We start from the raw sequence: 17837 nt of genomic DNA on the forward strand, positions 1-17837 counted from the left end.
TCTAACTGCGCTAAAGGAATGTCAAAAAAACAGTCAAATAGGTCAGTCAAACTTTAATAATATATTAAAACCAGCGTGATGTGGGCGCGCATGGAATCGTATATCAACATGGACGGAGCTGCGTGAAGAAAGCCACCCGGCCTCTTCGCGTAAACTTAAACTTACCTTAACCACTCGCTCATCTTTTCTTCATCCATCCCTTCGAGTTAGCTTTTATGATGACACCGGCTGGAAAGGTCTCTTTTGGCAAGGTCTTCCTTTTGAATATCACCATGGGTGGGAGTTTCAGAACCACAGTGAAGGATGACTTCTCATTCCCTGTGGTGCGAATATTCACCGTACGTGCTCCCGTTGTATCCACAGTGCGGTTCACAGGAATATCAGTTGCTGTGAAATAGTAATCCGTGTGCGGATGGAGAGATTGCGTCTTTTCATGAACCGGATCCTTGTCGCTTAGTAGGAGCCATTTTGTGGTCTTTACAGATGTAAACACACAAAGGAAATGAAACGTACGGTAATATCCGCGCGCTTTTTCTTCTTCTACGCGGGCGGGTGGTTGCTTACAGTAGAAGAAGAAGCGCTTCCTGTTCTATGGGGGCGGGTGCTTACCTTGGCGGTTGCTTGCGTAGAAGAAGAAGCGCTTCCTGTTCTACCGGGAAAAAAGATGGCGGCTGTTTACCGTAGTTGCGAGATCGAAACTTTATGAAAATGAATCGTAATATTAATCCATATATAAAGCGCACCGGGTTATAAGGCGCACTGTCAGCTTTTGAGAAAATTTGTGGTTTTTAGGTGCGCCTTATAGTGCGGAAAATACGGTAGCTTTGTTGTTAAAAAAGTCAGCATTACTTAGAGGGACTTTGGCTAAATGCTGCTTGACTGATTTCTGATTACAATACCTGGTTGTACAGACAAAACTCTGTCATCTTAGTTGTGGTTTTCATGACCAATTTTGGATGTAAAATTGTTAATGCTAATAGTAGCCTGTCTATGGCAAATCCAATGTAAATTAGCATTAAGCTAGCACATTTTGGAAGAGTGGAGCCTTATTTTCACACCCATCCCTTTTACTGCCAGGTATGGTTGTCCCGATACCAATATTTTCGTACCGGTACAAATATGTATGTCAACGCTTTTCAAAATAAAGGGGATCATGAAACAAAAGTTTTAAAGCAGCATGACCTTGACCGATTTTTGAAACCCAAATATCTCCATGTTGCGTTTCACACGCTCTCTTTATTAACCAGTCTTATTTGTCCTCCCCACTAGGGATGCGCGGTTTGCGGACACAACCGCGGATTATCCGCGGGTCGGGCGGGTAAAAATAGATTTTAAATAGATGCGGACGGGTTGCGGTTGAACCAATTGGGAAATATATATACATAGTTAAATGTTGTTACCCACATACGAAAAACGAGCAGCACTCTTTGAAACAGTCAATTGTTCATCAGGCACCGCGTCCCAGCAACAAGTGGCGAAAGTGAGCGCTCCTTCAGCGCATTTTAGAGGCCAGGCGCTCTCGCATGAATCCTGGCACTGTAGATGCCATTTTATTCCTGCATAGTGCTAACAAAAAAAAAAGTAAGTAGACATACGGTTGGATATGTTAAAGGAATTAGTCTACGTTACCTATAGGCTATACCAAATAAGCCCATGTCTAACCTATATTGAGTTCGGTCAGCTAAATAATTTTGATGGTTACGTGTTGTTTGGGCGCACTACAATGCAAAGGAATTAAGGCAATTGCGTTGTTTATTGTGTTTTTTTCTATTGGAGATATACTACTATGTGTGAATAATTATTTGGCCTCGCTTTCAAGTGAAGCGCATCTCCGATTGGCGACAATGTAAGGATATTTAGCCTGCTTTGTTTGTCGCGACCGTCTATTTTCATTATAATTCAGGTTTGATGATAAAGTGCAGTCTGATGGGTTTGATTTCCCCCCTTCAGCTATTTGCCTTGGCCAATAAGTTGCAGGTCATTTGTTATTATTATTTATTGTCCTTGGGCAAGACACTTCACCCCTTGCTCCTGATGGCTGCTGGTTAGCGCCTTGCATGGCAGCTCCCGCCATCAGTGTGTGAATGTGTGTGTGAATGTGGAAATAGTGTCAAAGCGCTTTGAGTACCTTGAAGGTAGAAAAGCGCTATACAAGTATAACCCATTTATCATTTATTTATTATTTAATTTATTTTTGTTTAAATAGAGATGACATACATATGTTATTGTATAATTTAAGTTTGTGCGCGTGATTGACAGCCTAAGGCTTATGAGGCACATTTTTTTTAATTTTTTTTATTTCAACTTAAAAAGGTATGAGCCTATGCCTATGCCTAGAACATAGGCTATGTGTTTATCTTTATTTTCCTGCCTGTCGTTGACAATGGAGATTGTCTGATATTTTGTCATGGCTGCAGATCAATCAATAAAGGTTCATCTTTGTCGCGAAATTGTTCACTGTTTCACTGTGCACCCCGCCCTCGTCCCTATTTGAGCATTATAACGTTAACAAGTTAATATTCATTGAAATAAATTCAGAACATTTTTTTACCTAACGAAAATATAGGCCTAGTCTTTCTAAAACATTTTTTTAACTTCTTAAAAGCCTCGTTCGGCTTGCTGCAACTGCGCACACAAAGTGTGAGGAACGCACTCCTGATCTGAGGGCATTGGCAACAATAGTCAACACTTTCTTAATGGAAATGACAATAATATTATAATAATGATAAATAATATTATCACGCATTAATATCTCTTAGCCACGAATGCGTGGCCAAGAGATGCGTGGCACACATTGAATGTCTCTGCTGCATTGGATCAGTCTCCTTTCTTTAACAGGCAGAAGCTTTATAACCTCACTAATTCCTTGCATCGTCTATATTAGATATATAACAACGGGCGGGTGTGGTTTTGATAAAATGTTGGTTCGGGTGGATGGCGGATGGATGACGACTTTTGTGATGCGGTTGCGGATGAAAGAATTGCCTATCCGCGCATCTCTACTCCCCACTGTGTTTCTGCTTGTGCGCTCTGTGAGTGTGTGCGCGCTGACACACTCGACATGCTCCTCGGCTCAGCAGCGTAGCCGCTGTATGCGGATGAAACACAAAAAAAAGCAATATTTGTCAAAGGCAGTATAGTATCGTTTTCAATTCATTAGTACCCGTATAGTGTACGACTTTACTACCAAGCACACTTACTTTGTCGGTACCCCTCCCTGATCCACAGTGTAAAAGTGGTGTGGAACCATTCCAACTAACACCTCCTTCTCTTCCAGGATGGTGGTGGAACTTCACAGGAAGGTTTCCAGCCTCATTGAATTCCTGAAACAGAAGTGGGCCTATCATGACCAGAGGATTGTATCCTTTATTGCTGTTGTGAGCAATAATTGCACTAGATTTTCCAAAGTATCAATACTTCAATACTGGGGGAAAAAAACATGGAGTATCATCAGTACCGAATGATGGACGTCACGTTTTCCTTGGCACCAAAGAAGACTGTCTTTAAAAAATGATCCACGGTTTTCATAGATTGACTTATTCCTGGTTGGCAATCCCTCAAAAACAACACACATCATCCTGCTTTTCTAAAGAAGCAGAAATAATCCGTGATGACTTGAACCACTTTCAGGCATGTGATTTTTACTTCTATAGTTGCAAATCTGTAAATCTCTGTAAAAATATTTTTAAAGTATTTTCCGTTTTTCTTAGTTTTTTCCGACCTGCAATGTGTGTTAAAATCTTGATCCGTCTCTTTGCCAAAACTGCCAACAACTACGTAATGAGTACAGTTTTTGATCATCCGGTGGTAAAAACTACAGTTTTCCATGAAAAATGATGAAGTTAAAAATGGAAGCTACGTAGCGAAGCAACTCCACGGGCAGGGGACAAACTATACATCAATGATGATTGTGTAAGAACATCCATGATTGGTTGTTTACTATGATGAGTCACCATTGGTTAAGATTAGGGCAAAACATTAGGGACAGGCCAATCAGACGCAAGATAAGGCGGGTCATGGAACCAGGAAGTGACATCACACAGACATCTCAAATGACAACGAGAGAGTCAAGCGGGCGATTTATATATACAAAAACTAGTGGAAGATGGCAGAGGGATTCTCTTCCTTAGATGTTTCTTTTAGCCATGTAGACCACGTCCAGGAAAGCCACAATGTGTCTACTTGGACAAATGTATGATAAAACTTGTTTACCATGTAAGCCCAAATCTGAACTGGAATACACATTTAAGAAGACATGATTGTGGCAGACATGTTTGCTACAGTATAGTCTGTCTAAATGCTAACTTTCATTTTCATTGCTGTTTTACAACAAGACAGTAGCTGACATTTTGTTCTACTCTTTATATTTTGACATGGAATAGTTGAATCATTTTGAATGTAATGTGTGAATGAAGCATAGTAATGTGTAAATAATGTCAATAAGTAGATGAACCATCTGTGGCTGTGAAGTGAACACTAGTAAGGTTGTAAATACTGTATACAGTAGGCTAACCCATGTGGTTCCTGTGGATGTGAACACAATTACAGTAGTGACTAAATAACATAGTGACTGAAACAGACATAGTAATGTGTAAATAATGTCAATAAGTAGATGAACCGCCTGTGGCTGTGTAGTGAACACTAATAGGGTTGTAAATACTGTATACAGTAGGCTAACCCATGTGGTTCCTGTGGATGTGAACACAATTACAGTAGTGACTAAATAACATAGTGACTGAAACAGACATAGTAATATGTAAATAATGTCAATAAGTAGATGAACCGTCTGTGGCTGTGTAGTGAACACTAGTAGGGTTGTAAATACTGTATACAGTAGGCTAACCCATGTGGTTCCTGTGGATGTGAACACAATTACTGTAGTGACTAAACAACATAGTGACTGAAACAGACATAGTAATGTGTAAATAATGTCAATAAGTAGATGAACCGTCTGGCTGTGTAGTGAACACTAGTAGGGTTGTAAATACTGTATACAGTAGGCTAACCCATGTGGTTCCTGTGGATGTGAACACAATTACTGGAGTGACTAAATAACTTAGTGACTGAAACAGACATAGTAATGTGTAAATATTAATCAATCAATCAATCAATGTTTATTTATACAGCCCTAAATCACAAGTGTCTCAAAGGGCTGCACAAGCCAAAACAACATCCTCGGTACAGAGCCTTTATGTAGGGCAAGGAAAAACTCACCCCAGTGGGACGTCGATGTGAATGACTATGAGAAACCTTGGAGAGGACCGCATATGTGGGTAAATCCCCCCCCCCCCCCCCCCTCTAGGGGAGACCGAATGCAATGGATGTCGAGTGGGTCTGACATAATATTGTGAGAGTCCAGTCCATAGTGGATCCAACATAATAGTAAGAGTCCAGTCCATAGTGGGGCCAGCAGGACACCATCCCAAGCGTAGACGGGTCAGCAGCGCAGAGATGTTCCCAACCGATGCACAGGCGAGCGGTCCACCCCGGGTCCCGACTCTGGACAGCCAGCACTTCATCCATGGCCACCGGACCTGTGTGTCTCCCCCTCCACAAGGGAGGGGGGAGCAGAGGAGAAAGGAAAAGAAACGGCAGATCAACTGGTCTAAAAAAGGGGGGCTATTTAAAGGCTAGAGTATACAAATGAGTTTTAAGATGGGACTTAAATGCTTCTACTGAGGTAGCATCTCTAACTGTTACCGGGAGGGCATTCCATAGTACTGGAGCCCGAAAAAAACGCTCTATAGCCCGCAGACTTCTTTGAACGCAGATTTCTTGCCGGGACATATGGTACAATACAATCGGCAAGATAGGATGGAGCTAGACCGTGTAGTATTTTATACGTAAGTATAAATGTCAATAAGTAGAAGAACCATCTGTGGCTGTGAAGTGAACACTAGTAAGGTTGTACCGGTAAATACTGTATATAGTAGGCTAACCCCGGTTTATTTTTCGTCTTTTTCATTAAGTTCAAATCACATGCCTGTTGTACGTACAGAAATATAAATAGAAAACATGGCAGTGTATGATAGGAACTTAATATTGTAAAATAAGTAATGAAATTGAAACATATTAAATATGAATTTAATTAGCAAATGAAAGGGAACAATTCAGGTAAACTGGGTTAGGTGATATCTACAGTATATGTCCTGTATTTATTCACTTCCTTGACTTTTGGTGTTCAGATGAAGAGTCTGCTAGAAAGGGAGGCTTTGGGGGAGGCTCCGCCCCCTCCAGACGAACTCTTTCTTTTCCCGGCTGAGAGCAGCACCCTGACCACGCTACCTGGGGTTTCCCGCGTGGTTCACTCCAAGGCCTCTTGCACGGTTCACTGGCAAGAAAGCGGCAAGACGCGGCCCAACGCCAAGGAGCTACCCACCGCTCAGATCCTGGGAATCCACACGGCCGCACCGCCACGGACCGGCACCAAATCGGCACGAGGAACCCCAGGTTCAGTCTCGGTGACCCCGCAGAGTGACTGTCGTAAAACAGAGCCCCCTGGCGTTGAAACGTGGCCTGACGGTTCTGTTAAGGCGGAGGAGAAGAAGCCTTCCACTCTGTCGCCTTCTCAGCAGGCGGCCATTCCCAGAGAGGAGGCGACCGGACTTTTTGAGGAGGCCGGTGGTGGCCTGGCCGGGACCAAAACCATGGATAACTTGTGTAGCGGTGCAGAGAGCTGCCTGGACCAATGCAGGGAGGAGCAGGTCTCCTCCGGCCAAACTCCTCCAGCCAAGCTCTCCATGGGCGGCCCAGAGGACGCCAAGGAGAGAAGTGTGCAGCAGATCAGGGAGGATGGCTGGAACGTCCGTGACGCAGAGAACGTGACGCTGGCAGAGCTCTACCTGATGTTTGGCAAGCCTGGCAAGCTGCAGCTGGAGTACGAGTGGCAGTCGCTCGCACATCCTCACCAAGACGGAGCAGTGTCCTCGCAGCCCAGACTACGCGGGAAACAACGCGTCTTAAGCTGCCTGCTGAGACTGGTCACCAGCGAGATCAACCCCAAACCTTTGGTAGGCAGTCCATCTACTAACTACCGTACCTTCCACACTATAGAGCGCAACTACATAAGCCACACCCATTCAATTCTAGACGGAAAAACGATTTTCCATATATTAGCCGCACCCAACTATAAGTGGCAGATATATACGTTGTGAAATGTGTTATTTACACTGAAATAGTTCCTTTATTGTTTCCAAATGGCTGATCAAACAAAACAGAAGTCAAATCCAATCAGCTAAACAGACTCAATAACTCCATGCTGACATCTTGGTGAATTTACTGAGGAATTTGTGAAAGTGAAACAATACAAAAAGAATGTTGTTGTAAGTTAATAATACTAACACAGACACTCGTAAACAGGTTAGCATATTAGCTCACAACACTAGTTTGATTACATTACGATCGAGCATACAAATATGCATGAAAACACTCCTACAGACATCACACATGGGACGCTTTAGTAAGTAAGAATTATTTTAGTTAAATTGTAAAACTTACAAACGTTGCTTGGAGTCTTGAATGAAGAATCCATTTGAGCAGAAACTTTATATACAAGTAGAAGACAGAACGGCACTTCTACTTCCGGTTGAAAGCACTAAAAAGAACGGCCCTGCAGTGAGCTGGCGCCATAGCATGAACAATAACACACTTTTTTTCAGTGTATTTGCTTGTTTTTTTGTTTTTTTAAACCATCTGCATCATGGCCGTCAGCGAAGAAAAATCCACAAATTACCTGCACCGTTTTATAAGCCGCAAAGTACAAAGCGTAGGAAAAAAGTAGCGGAATTTGTTTATGAAGGCATATTGTTGCAATAATACAATGTTTGTACTTGCTGCGGTCATGTCTGCTCTCCTCCAGGCTCCAGAGCTGTGCTCCACAGCCACGTGTCCTCAGGAGGAGCACAGCCCTCCAGGAAAAGGTCCCATGGCAGGCTTGCGCAGCCCCAACTGCGGCCGGCTGCAGGCATCTGTCCGAGGGGGCAGGTTACACCAGCCAAACACCTCAGGTATCTGCCAAGTCCATGGTCACAGTGTGGAATCCAGTAGTGGTAGTTGAGTTTGTACTGGAACTCATTAACCTAACCAGTATAAATTGTATGTATGTGGTTTTAGGGATGCAACGATTACAGCAAAACTCCTGAAAGTTAGTGTTACCGTTTCAGTGTTTCCCCCAGAAAATGTGTTAGTTAAGGTGGTGACTCTCCAGGGGGATGGGATCGGGGAAGGGGGTGGGTGGGTGGGTGGGTGTAAGGATCGGTGTAGCTCGGTCTGTTGCCATCATGTCTCCACCTCGTCGCTGCCACCACAGCCTGGGGGGCCAATAGACTACAGACTGTGGTGAAGTAGGCCGGCTTCATCGCGTGAAGAAGCCTACAACTTTTGGTTGTGTTTTCTGCTCCATTTGCTGAATGGCGAAATACGATATATATCTCCATATTTTTTCCATAAAGTAAAAACAAAACAGTCGTAGTTACCTGAGATACTATAATAATGACTTACAAAGTCAAATTAACGACTTACTGTAAGTAAGCTTAGCAATAAGCGTTTCAAAAAAAGAGTTAAAAGTGGGGCCACACGCTGACATATGTTCAACTCATCATGCTTCATTTATTACAGCATTTGGGAAGCATGTAGTTGATTTTTATTATGTAAATGTTATATTTGTATCAACATGTGATAGCAGGGACCCTGCCATTCAAAACTAGGCTGCTGCATTACTAATGATTAATGTAACTATAGCTGAAAAAATAGTACAATAGCAATAGGAGAGACTATTCATCCCTGAACACCATGGAGTTCATGTAGGCTTTATGATGCACTTATATTATTATATCAACTATCAGAGACAGAAACTCTTCATTTAACATAATGTCCTTTTTTGCTGCTTCAACACAGCTCAATCAACACAGAAAAAGGTAAAGTGAAATAACTTAGTTGTTAACTGTAGGTCAATAATGCTTGTCTTTGTCTCAGACAGGGCTTTGCTGTCTGTTTCATGGGGGGCGCACGCACACACACCGCACAGTGAGCTAATGTTACGCTAAGAGCTTATTAGCCTTCACCTCAAGGACTGCGAGCAAGCTGAGCTGCCGCTTATGTTTCTAGAAGGTCATAGCTCATAGTGATGTTACTAGTAGTTGACTGGGAGGTGTTTATTATAATTTGGAGAGAGTCCGCTGCCTTATGCTTACCTGCTAAACACCTTTCTGCTCACTCCACCGTCTCTCCTCTCTGTCTGCCTCTGTCGTGAGCACTGACTACATGCGCTCTGAATACTCACTGCTGATTGGCTGTTACATGCGCTCTGAATACTCACTGCTGATTGGCTGTTACATGCGCTCTGAATACTCACTACTGATTGGCTGTTACATGCGCTCTGAATACTCACTGCTGATTGGCTGTTACATGCGCTCTGAATACTCACTGCTGATTGGCTGTTACATGCGCTCTAAATACTCACTGCTGATTGGCTGTTACATGCGCTCTGAATACTCACTGCTGATTGGCTGTTACATGCGCTCTGAATACGCACTGCTGATTGGCTGTTACATGCGCTCTGAATACTCACTGCTGATTGGCTGTTACCGCTCTGCGTGTAACCAATCAGATGGTTGTGTGGGTGGGACAATGCTGGGTGCTGCAGAGACGTACTGACAGAGGCAGAACTAAGCGGAGCAGCTTGTTAAGACTTTAATTTAGGCAGTGGCTCTTTGTTGTTTGCCTTAACAACAAAGCGCTGCGGGAAACCCTGCGTTTCAAATGAAAATCTTAATCGTGATTGAGAACCGCAATTTGATAAGGTCAGACTGATGATACTGCTCATTTCCTGGAGAAAAGAATGAATAACTAACTAGCAGCTAACACCACTAATTGCTAGACGACATCATCATTTGCAAAAATCAACAAAAAATAATTTCAATATAATTTTTTTATTTTTTTTAGGAATACATTTTTAAAGACATTTTGCTATACCTATACATCAACAACTAAAAGATTCTGTAACTTGAAATCTGTTTTTAAAAGGTTTTATTATAATTATTATACCAAATAATACATTGTGTGAATCGGTTTGAATTGAGAATCGAATCGTTACCCCAAGAATGGGCCTCAGACTAGTGATACTGCTCATTTCCTGCAGAAGAAGCTAGCAGCTGGCAACGTTAATTGCTATCTAGCAGCTTGAAAAATGTTGACGTAATAACAGTTTGAGTTTAAATGGGTATTTCGGAATTCCTGGAATTTCGGGAAAACCGGGAATTTGTACGAAAAGAAAATTGTAGTTTTGTTGTGCCAACTAAGAGGAGTGTTTTGAAAATGTGCACTGTGAAAACTTTCCAGGAAGAGGTGAAAATAGGGCTTTTTTTGAATTTGGTAATGAATGGTAACCTGATTGCCCAAGGTGAGTGGAGTTGGTGGAACGGCTCCAATCGGGTGAGAAATGTGGAAATTGTGCAAGTTCGTAAAATGGCCCATTCATTTTCAATGAAAAAAATTACCCGGAAAACATAGTATTGTGGGTAATCTAGGATATTTGTTTTAATTTTAAGATTCCTGGTCGAGCTGAATGTTTTGATACTTGAACAGTTCTGATCGGATGAAAACTGTGGGCCTTGGGATAATAATAAATAGCAGTAATAATAATAACGATAATAAATAGATGTTTTTAAGTGGAGCATCGTATTGTGTGAATGTTTGGACATTCACACAATAATAATAATAATAATAATAAATGGATGTTTTTTGGTGTTGAATATTATTGTGTGAATGCTTGGGCATTAACATAATAATAATAAATAGATGTTTTTGGTGTAAATAAATACACCAGTACCTTCAAGGTACTCAAAGCGCTTTGACAGTATTTCCACATTCACCCATTCACACACACATTCACACACTGATGGCGGGAGCTGCCATGCAAGGCGCTAACCAGCAGCCATCAGGAGCAAGGGGTGAAGTGTCTTGCCCAAGGACACAACGGACGTGACTAGGATGGTAGAAGGTGGGGATTGAACCCCAGTAACCAGCAACCCTCCGATTGCTGGCACGGCCACTCTACCAACTTTGCCACGCCGTCCCCCAAATATATAAATATATATATATATATATAAATTAGTATATATATATATATATAAATTAGTATATATATATATATATATATATATATATATATATATATATATATATATATAATATGTAGAATATTATTGTGTGAATGCTTGGACATTAACACAATAATAATACTAATAGATAGATGTTTCTTGGTGTAGAATATTATTTTGTGAATGTTTGGACATTCACACAATAATAATAAATATATGTTTGTCAAGTCTTGATCTTGTGAGTTTGCTTTTCCGAGATGCAACGGAAAGTTGGCACGGGCGAGACGGGAATTAAGGTACATGATTTGTTTATTAACTATAAATACAAAAAAAAGGATCAAATAAAAGGCGCGCACAGTGGCGGAGAATAAACTGAACAATTAAACAAAACTTGCAAACTATGGCTTGAATAAAGAAAACTTACTTGGCATGGACAAAAAAGGAGCAGCGTGAACATGGACATGAAAAAATGGACAGAGCATAAATGTGGTGTGAGGTCGTCAGGCCGAACAACAGAAAATGAATGAACTTAAATACTATGGACATGATTAGTGAAAGCAGGTGCGTGACTCAAAACGTGAAACAGGTGCGTGACGTGACAGGTGAAAACTAATGGTTGCTATGGTGACAAACAAGAGTGCACAATGAGTCCAAACGTGGAACAGGTGAAACTAATGGGTAATCATGCAAACAAGACAAGGGAGTGAAAAGCCAGAAACAAAACAAAACATGACTTAAAACAAAATATGATTACACAGACATGACAATGTTTTTTGGTGTGGAATATTATTGTGTGAATGCTTGGACATTCAAACAATACTAATAATAAATGGATGTTTTTTGGTGTAGAATATTATTGTGTGAATGCTTGGACTTAACACAATAATAATAATAATAATAATAATAAATGGATGTTTTTTGGTGTAGAATATTATTTTGTCAATGTTTGGACATTCACACAATAATAATAAATATATGTTTTTTGGTGTGTAATATTATTGTGTGAATGCTTGGACATTCAAACAATACTAATAATAATAATACATGTTTTTTGGTGTAGAATATTATTGTGTGAATGCTTGGACATTCACACAATAATAATATATAAGTTTCTTAAATAAACTTAAGATAATAAAAAAATGCATCTTTGCACTTAAGAAACTTCTCTGTGACTTGCGCTCCAGACTTCTTCTGTGTTGGATGTTGTCATTACTGCCACAAGTGGTGGGAGTGTGTATTACAAGAAATGGTTAAAAGACTTGAAAGATTGCATAATAATGCTAAGCATGTAAATATGATGTCTTCCTTCAGGTGCACGGAACCTTCCCCGCTCCCTGCTCTGCTCCTCGGCAGCGGCCAGCGACTCGGAAGGCAACGTGTTTGCAGTGCCCACCACCCTCCCCCCCAACAGTTCCCGCCACAACCGCATGTTCTCCCCCAACAAGGAGGCGGAGCTGGCCTTGAGGCAGCAGCTGGACTCCATCAGTGTAAGAAGCCCACACCTTTGTAGCCCCCAACACAAATCATCCCTTGCTCCGTCTTCCTAGATGCAGTCTGATCTTTTCCTGTCAAGACCAAGAAAACCTCGAAACAGACAACTCCGGAAGCCACTTGTCGTTCAGGTGAGTTCCACGTGGTGGTTGCTGAGTCCAGTGCTGACCGGGTTTCCCCACAGCGAACTCTTCTACCGCGAACCACGGGAGACACTCCTCAGCACGTCTGCTCCTTCTCCATCCTCTCCAACTCCTCTGCCACAGGTACTCAATAGGAAGCTTTGAGTCAAACTATCTCCACAGGGGCCAAGGAATGGAAGCATACAAGTCCTTAGACATGTGCAATGCAACATAAATCACAGGAGGACAGTTATTCATACTAAAATTGTTGTTAGACATAGGGCTGGGCCGATAGACACATAATTGATATCAATATAAAATGTTCAACAAATATATCGTTTTTGGTCGGAAGAAACCGGAAAGAATGAAGCATGCTGAGGCTGCGAAACAGGAAGTGGTCCGTGAAACGCTAAACAGCCAACTCTGTAACAGTGTCAAATATCAGCTTTGTTGATTCTCTGCATGGAGTGAGAAGTGAAAGTAAAGATGAGAGAGCGAATATAATGTGGATAAAAGAGGGAAAGTTATCTCCACAGTAGGGCAGTTTTTACATTTTTTTAGTCAAATGCATCGTAGTCCTTCACCGTGCTCATCTTTTCTCTTCAACGCATGTCCGTTCCATATTTGGATGTACGGAAACAACAGCTAGAAACTAAAGTGCAGGGCTGTGTCTAAGGCTGCAGCTAACGATTATTTTTCTATCGATTAATCTATAGATTATTTTTTCGATTAATCGGTTAATCTATAGATTATTTTTTTCGATTAATCTATAGATTATTTTTCCTTTTACCGGTTTTTTTTTTTTTTTTAAATGAAGAGGAAAAAATAAATGTAGGCCAGTTTTTTCAAAAGGCATGGCTTTTATTTACAAAAAAAAAAGTATGGCCACTCAGTCAACATTGACAACAACATGACAAAATATTCTGTAACAATGTAAACATTTAAAACTTTTAACATTTAACAAAATTAAAAGTAGCTTATTTGCTTTTTAATGTGCAAATATAAAAGTAAACATCCAGTGCAAATCTTAATATTCTGGAATAGTATAAGCATTTAAAAAGTAAAAGTATTGCTTATTTTGCTTTAAAATGTGCAAAAATAAAGATAAACATCCAATACAAAAAAGTGCAAAACGGAAATATTCTGTAACAAGTGTAAACATTTCAACAAAAGTAAAAGTATTGCTTATTTGCTAAAATGTGCAAAAATAAAGCTAAACATCCAATACAAAAAAGTGTACAGTGTAAACATTTCAACAAAAGTAAAAGTATTGCTTATTTTGCTTAATAACACAACAATGATAGTATGATTAAAGTGAAAGTTAATTGTTGGTTTGTACATAGTATATGTAACTGTTAATGTTGTAAAAGGTATTTGCACAACTAATTAACGTTAGCATTTGTGACACGTCTTGTGCCGTGGGGTTCTTTCAGGACCGACAGACTGAACGCCAGACGGCTTTGCCAGGTTTACAATCTTTTAATTTTACACAAAGTCTTTTCTCTTCCAACTGCGCGGATCGCGCACCTGGGCACGATTGCGGCGTCGCTCCCGGCGCGCCCCGCCTCGCCGCTCGCTCGCCGCCGCCGCCTCTCCACAGCGTTAAAGAGGAGCGCGTCTTTGTAAACACTGAACAGGCACGCCAAACGCGCCTCTCAGAGCGAAACGGTGCTTTAGTTTATGAATTTACAACGCAGATACAAATGACACATTCATGTTTTTGTGTAATAATGACAACGTATACGCACGCGGACGATTGACTTGTTGATGGTGATGGCAAGAACGCTGTCGGGGGTTTTCTTTTCAAATGTTCGTTCATAGCCGTTGTGCTGCTATGATAGGCCATTTCCGCTCGACACAGTGTGCATACAACAACATTATTAGGCCGTTTATTGAAATACTCCCACACTTTTGACGACTTTTGGCGTGCTTTTTTCCCCTCGCTCGCATCGTCTGCTTTGCGTTCCGCCATGACAGTAAAGTAGTGTGACGTAAATATGCGACGCGCCGACGCACAAAAACGGCGTCGACGTATTTATGTAACCGATGACGTCGACTACGTCGACGCGTCGTTTCAGCCTTAGCTGTGTCACTAAAATAAATAACAGACTATAGCAAATGTGCTACTTTAAAACAATAATTTGGTCCAATAATATTTCAATCGTAATTACTGCATAATAAATATTAATTTCCATACTTAAATAAGAATAACCAAATAAATGTTACACAGATCACGTAACTTCTTCTCAGGTTTCTACATGTTTACATTTTGCACTATTTTCTTACACTTTATGAAGCATTTCATACATATTGATGATTTGTAAGATCTTATTGTGAAGTCTTCAATGTGTTTGTTGACATTGTTGGAGTGTTGACATTTCCTTTCTGCCTTGATAGCTGAGGGAATATAATCACAGGAAGATACATTTACAATGAAAATATGAACATTTCATATTTATTCAATATTAAAATATCACTATCGAGCAATATAAAAAAGGTATATTGTGATACAGTTTTCAGCCCTAGTTCAACTAAAATATTCATTTGGCTTTACATCAAGTTGCATCTTTCTCTTGGACTTAAACTCTCTACTTGTCCTACGTGCTCATTCTCCTCAGGAACTGGCTCTTTCCGGCCAATTCAGACGCGGCTGGCTCCTACCTCACGCCCTCCACCGTCCATATCTTCTTCTCCTGCAGGGACCAGCCAGCTGTCCAGTAGGTTCCTCTTGTGTTCATTCACAAGTCCAAGTACAGGAAGTAGACTTCATCCCTCAAACCAATATTCTATTGCTCATTAGTGGATGAAATCCAGTGCTTGGAACTTTAAATACGTTTCCACATGTGAGCGTGTGAGTGTGGGTGAGTGTGAGTGTGAGTGTGGGTGTGAGGGTGAGTGTGAGTGTGAGGATGAGTGTGAGTGTGAGTGTGTGCGCGTGCAAGTTGAGGATGTACATTTGAAGAATGGAAGTCACAGCAAGCAGAAAAACGTGTATTTATTTTCCCTACAATACATCTTGAGTCTATAAACTAGTATCTGATTAATGGAACAGAGTAATCAATGGAAGACTACAATAATGGATAGCTGCAGCCTAATGGGGAAATATTTAGTAGTTAGTCAATAATATTGTGATACTATTGATAATAATCATCCTCATGACGTGAAACATTTTCATCTTTGCTTGCTTATTTCCTTAACACCTGATGTGTTTTCCAGGTGCTATCGACCTGGCAGCTAAGACGGCTGGCATCATCCCTGCCAGTCCTTGTCGGGGGCCACATTCTCCCACGCTCATCCCTGCCAGTCCTTGTCGGGGGCCACATTCTCCCACGCTCATCCCTGCCAGTCCTTGTCGGGGGCCACATTCTCCCACGCCTATCCCTGCCAGTCCTTGTCGTGGGCCACATTCTCCCACGCTCATCCCTGCCAGTCCTTGTCGTGGGCCACATTCTCCCACGCTCATCCCTGCCAGTCCTTGTCGGGGGCCACATTCTCCCACGCCCATGCTGCCCTCTGCACAGCTGCTGGATGCTGAACAACACTTGCAGCACCCCCTGCTGGAGGTCAGAAAACACACACACACACACACACACACACACACACACACACACACACACACACACACACACACACACACATGTTGTGTGCTGGGTGACCTCTGTAAAATAAAGCAAAAGCAAATATCAAAAGAACACAATCCAAGGCCAAGTCCACACGAACAGTTTCACAGAAACATATTTGGTGTTAGAACTCAAGTCTACTTTCAAAAGTCTCTTTAACATCAGTACACACTACAAGTATGTACAGTAGTGCCATGTACACTATGGTGATGTACACTATGATGTACAGTATAGTGATGTACAGCAGGGAGATGTACAGTAGTGAGATGTACAGTAGGGCAATGTACAGTAGGGCGATGTGCAGTAGTGTGATGTACGGTAGGGTGATGTACAGTAGGGTGAATGACAGTAAGATGATGTACATTAGGGTGAAGTACAGTAGGATGATGTGCAGTCGTGTGATGTACAGTAGGGTGATGTACAGTAAGGTGAAGTACAGTAGGGCGATATACAGTATTTGTTCTTTGACAACAGAAGGATGTTCCTCCACCTTCTCCTGGCGTGAAGGAGGGCGGAGACTCACTCCTGGCTCCGCCCAGCGTGGCCTCGCTCTTGGACATCTCTCTGCCCGGCCCCCCCGAGGAGTCTCTGCCCCCTGGAGAGAATCAGAGCCACATCAGCGACTCCATCATCGAGCTGGCCATCAACTCCGCCCACTACGGTAAGCAGGAGGCCATCAACTCCGCCCACTACGGTAAGAGGCGGCGAGAGGACTTGATGATCTGATGTTGTCATGTCGCAGGCGAGGAGGCCAAGATGACCAAAGTGTCTCCCTCGGTCAGCCCGTCCAGAGACTGGATCCCCTCGCCCAGCCACGACCCTCAGTGGTACCCCAGTGACTCCTCTGACTCCACCCTGGGATGTCTTCTCTGTCAGTCTCCATCTTCTTCTTCTTCTTCTTCTTCCTCCTCCGTCTCTCAGCTCACATCATGTTGTCCTTCTCTGCAGCCAGCATGGGCCGACGTACTCCTCGCACTTTGTTCACTCCCAGCCTGCTGGACTGCAACTCCCATGATTCCTTTCACTCCCGAGGCCTTCCTGACGTGGGCGAGGTGACGCTTCTCTCTTTTCTCATACCTGCTTCTATCACACATGGAAACTCATGTCACACATGTAAACACTCTGCTTCTATCACACATGATATCACACATGTAAACACACTGCAAGACTGCTTGTATCACACATGATATCACACACAAGTAAACACACTGCAAGACTGCTTGTATCACACATGATATCACACACATGTAAACACACTGCAAGACTGCTTGTATCACACATGATATCACACACAAGTAAACACACTGCAAGACTGCTTGTATCGCACATGATATCACACACATGTAAACACTCTGAAGGGACTGCTTGTATCAAAAGGGGACACGCGGATTTCCGGAAATGTGCGTCTTTTCTGATTCCAATGTGTAAAATGACAAAAAGTGTGTTAACGCCAACACTGCTTACATTATAACGACTTCGTAGGGCGCAACATAAGACAGCCAGTA

At 42.0% G+C, this 17837-nt stretch overlaps 1 protein-coding gene across 2 annotated transcripts in view; it reads left to right on the forward strand.

Moving 5' to 3' along the window:
- The window catches only part of cramp1 (cramped chromatin regulator homolog 1), a 45489-nt gene that overhangs the window by 26235 nt on the left and 1417 nt on the right, over nt 1–17837 (forward strand). The window contains exons 9-19 of one of the 2 annotated variants that reach the window (XM_061973955.1): nt 3278–3359; nt 6186–7010; nt 7859–8006; nt 12411–12586; nt 12647–12721; nt 12775–12856; nt 15331–15429; nt 15929–16275; nt 16807–17026; nt 17075–17203; nt 17281–17384. In XM_061973955.1, the coding sequence (XP_061829939.1) occupies nt 3278–3359; nt 6186–7010; nt 7859–8006; nt 12411–12586; nt 12647–12721; nt 12775–12856; nt 15331–15429; nt 15929–16275; nt 16807–17026; nt 17075–17203; nt 17281–17384 (2287 nt within the window). The remainder of the gene's footprint in view (nt 1–3277; nt 3360–6185; nt 7011–7858; nt 8007–12410; nt 12587–12646; nt 12722–12774; nt 12857–15330; nt 15430–15928; nt 16276–16806; nt 17027–17074; nt 17204–17280; nt 17385–17837) is intronic. The other variant, XM_061973956.1, reaches the window with a different exon arrangement.

Source organism: Nerophis lumbriciformis, linkage group LG22 (assembly GCF_033978685.3).
Source record: "Nerophis lumbriciformis linkage group LG22, RoL_Nlum_v2.1, whole genome shotgun sequence".
Classification (NCBI taxonomy): Eukaryota; Metazoa; Chordata; class Actinopteri; order Syngnathiformes; family Syngnathidae; genus Nerophis; species Nerophis lumbriciformis.